Source organism: Pygoscelis adeliae, unplaced genomic scaffold (genome assembly GCF_000699105.1).
Source record: "Pygoscelis adeliae isolate BGI_AS28 unplaced genomic scaffold, ASM69910v1 Scaffold34, whole genome shotgun sequence".
Taxonomy (NCBI): Eukaryota; Metazoa; Chordata; class Aves; order Sphenisciformes; family Spheniscidae; genus Pygoscelis; species Pygoscelis adeliae.
In genome coordinates, this window is record NW_008824658.1 from 5,482,624 (window position 1) to 5,483,594 (window position 971).

General features: G+C 61.4%; 1 protein-coding gene across 1 annotated transcript in view; it reads right to left on the reverse strand.

The window, feature by feature from the left end:
* Nucleotides 1–971, reverse strand: part of TCF7 (transcription factor 7 (T-cell specific, HMG-box)) — an 82,328-nt gene that overhangs the window by 14,159 nt on the left and 67,198 nt on the right. Inside the window, exons 5-6 of the mRNA XM_009322778.1 lie at nucleotides 657–767; nucleotides 216–378 (exon numbers count right to left, since the gene is read on the reverse strand). Of these exons, the coding sequence (XP_009321053.1) occupies nucleotides 216–378; nucleotides 657–767 (274 nt within the window). The remainder of the gene's footprint in view (nucleotides 1–215; nucleotides 379–656; nucleotides 768–971) is intronic.

Below are 971 nucleotides of genomic sequence, written 5' to 3' on the forward strand. Positions count from 1 at the left end.
GGCGGTGAGACGTGGCCCGGCGGTCCCCTCCGGCATCAGCCCTCCCAGCCCGTCCCCACCGCAGCTGCCCCGCTCTGGGGCACATCCGACCCCACGCATTTAAGGGATAAGAGCACCCGGGTTTGAAAGCAGGTACTCGTTACGTGCTTAGGAGCAGCTGTAAGGGACGGGGATGCTGCACTGGGACGATGGCACCGAGCCCCGCATGCCCTTACCCTCCTTCCCAAGATCTGGTTGATAGCAGCGCTCTCCTTCAGGGTGCATTCGGCAATGACTTTCGCCCGCATTTCTTTCATATACAACATGAAAGCATTCAGGGGCTTCTTGATAGTGGGCTTCTTGGCTTCCTTCTCTCTCTTTGGTTCTGGTTGAGGTTTCCTTGGTGGGATCGAAAGAGGAGCTGTCAGCATCAGAGCCACCCTCCAGCCCGGCTGCCTGGTGGCACCAAGCTCAGCAGAAGACTCGACACCAAACCGACCCGACGGCACGAGCGGATGGGGGGGCCTGAGAGCCGCGCTTCGGATGCGTGCCATTGCCTGACGCAGGCAGAGCTGAGTGTTCACCCATCCTCCCACCCATGCAAGCATTAATAGGGATAAATGAAATGGGTATTAAGGCGCTAACGCTGTTGAGCCCTGCCGGCACTTCCAACTTACATGTTTCGGTCATAGTGCTCCATCTCTTGCTTGCCGGAGTGGGGCACGATGGCGGGGTGCGGGATGCCAGTGGTGTGCATGCCAGAGCCCAGCATCAGCGGGTGAGTGAACCTGCAACAGAGAGCGGATGAGCCACGCCGGGAGGGCTGCGCCGGGGTTGCTCGGGATGCTCGGGCAGCTGGAGCGGCGTGTCTCACGAGATGGCACTCTGACGTGGCAAAAGCAGACGGTAAGCGGAGGACACGGAAAGCAAACCCGTGGGAGCTGCCAGGCTGGCGCGGGGCAGGCAGTGCCCACCACCCCTGGGCCGCCCCC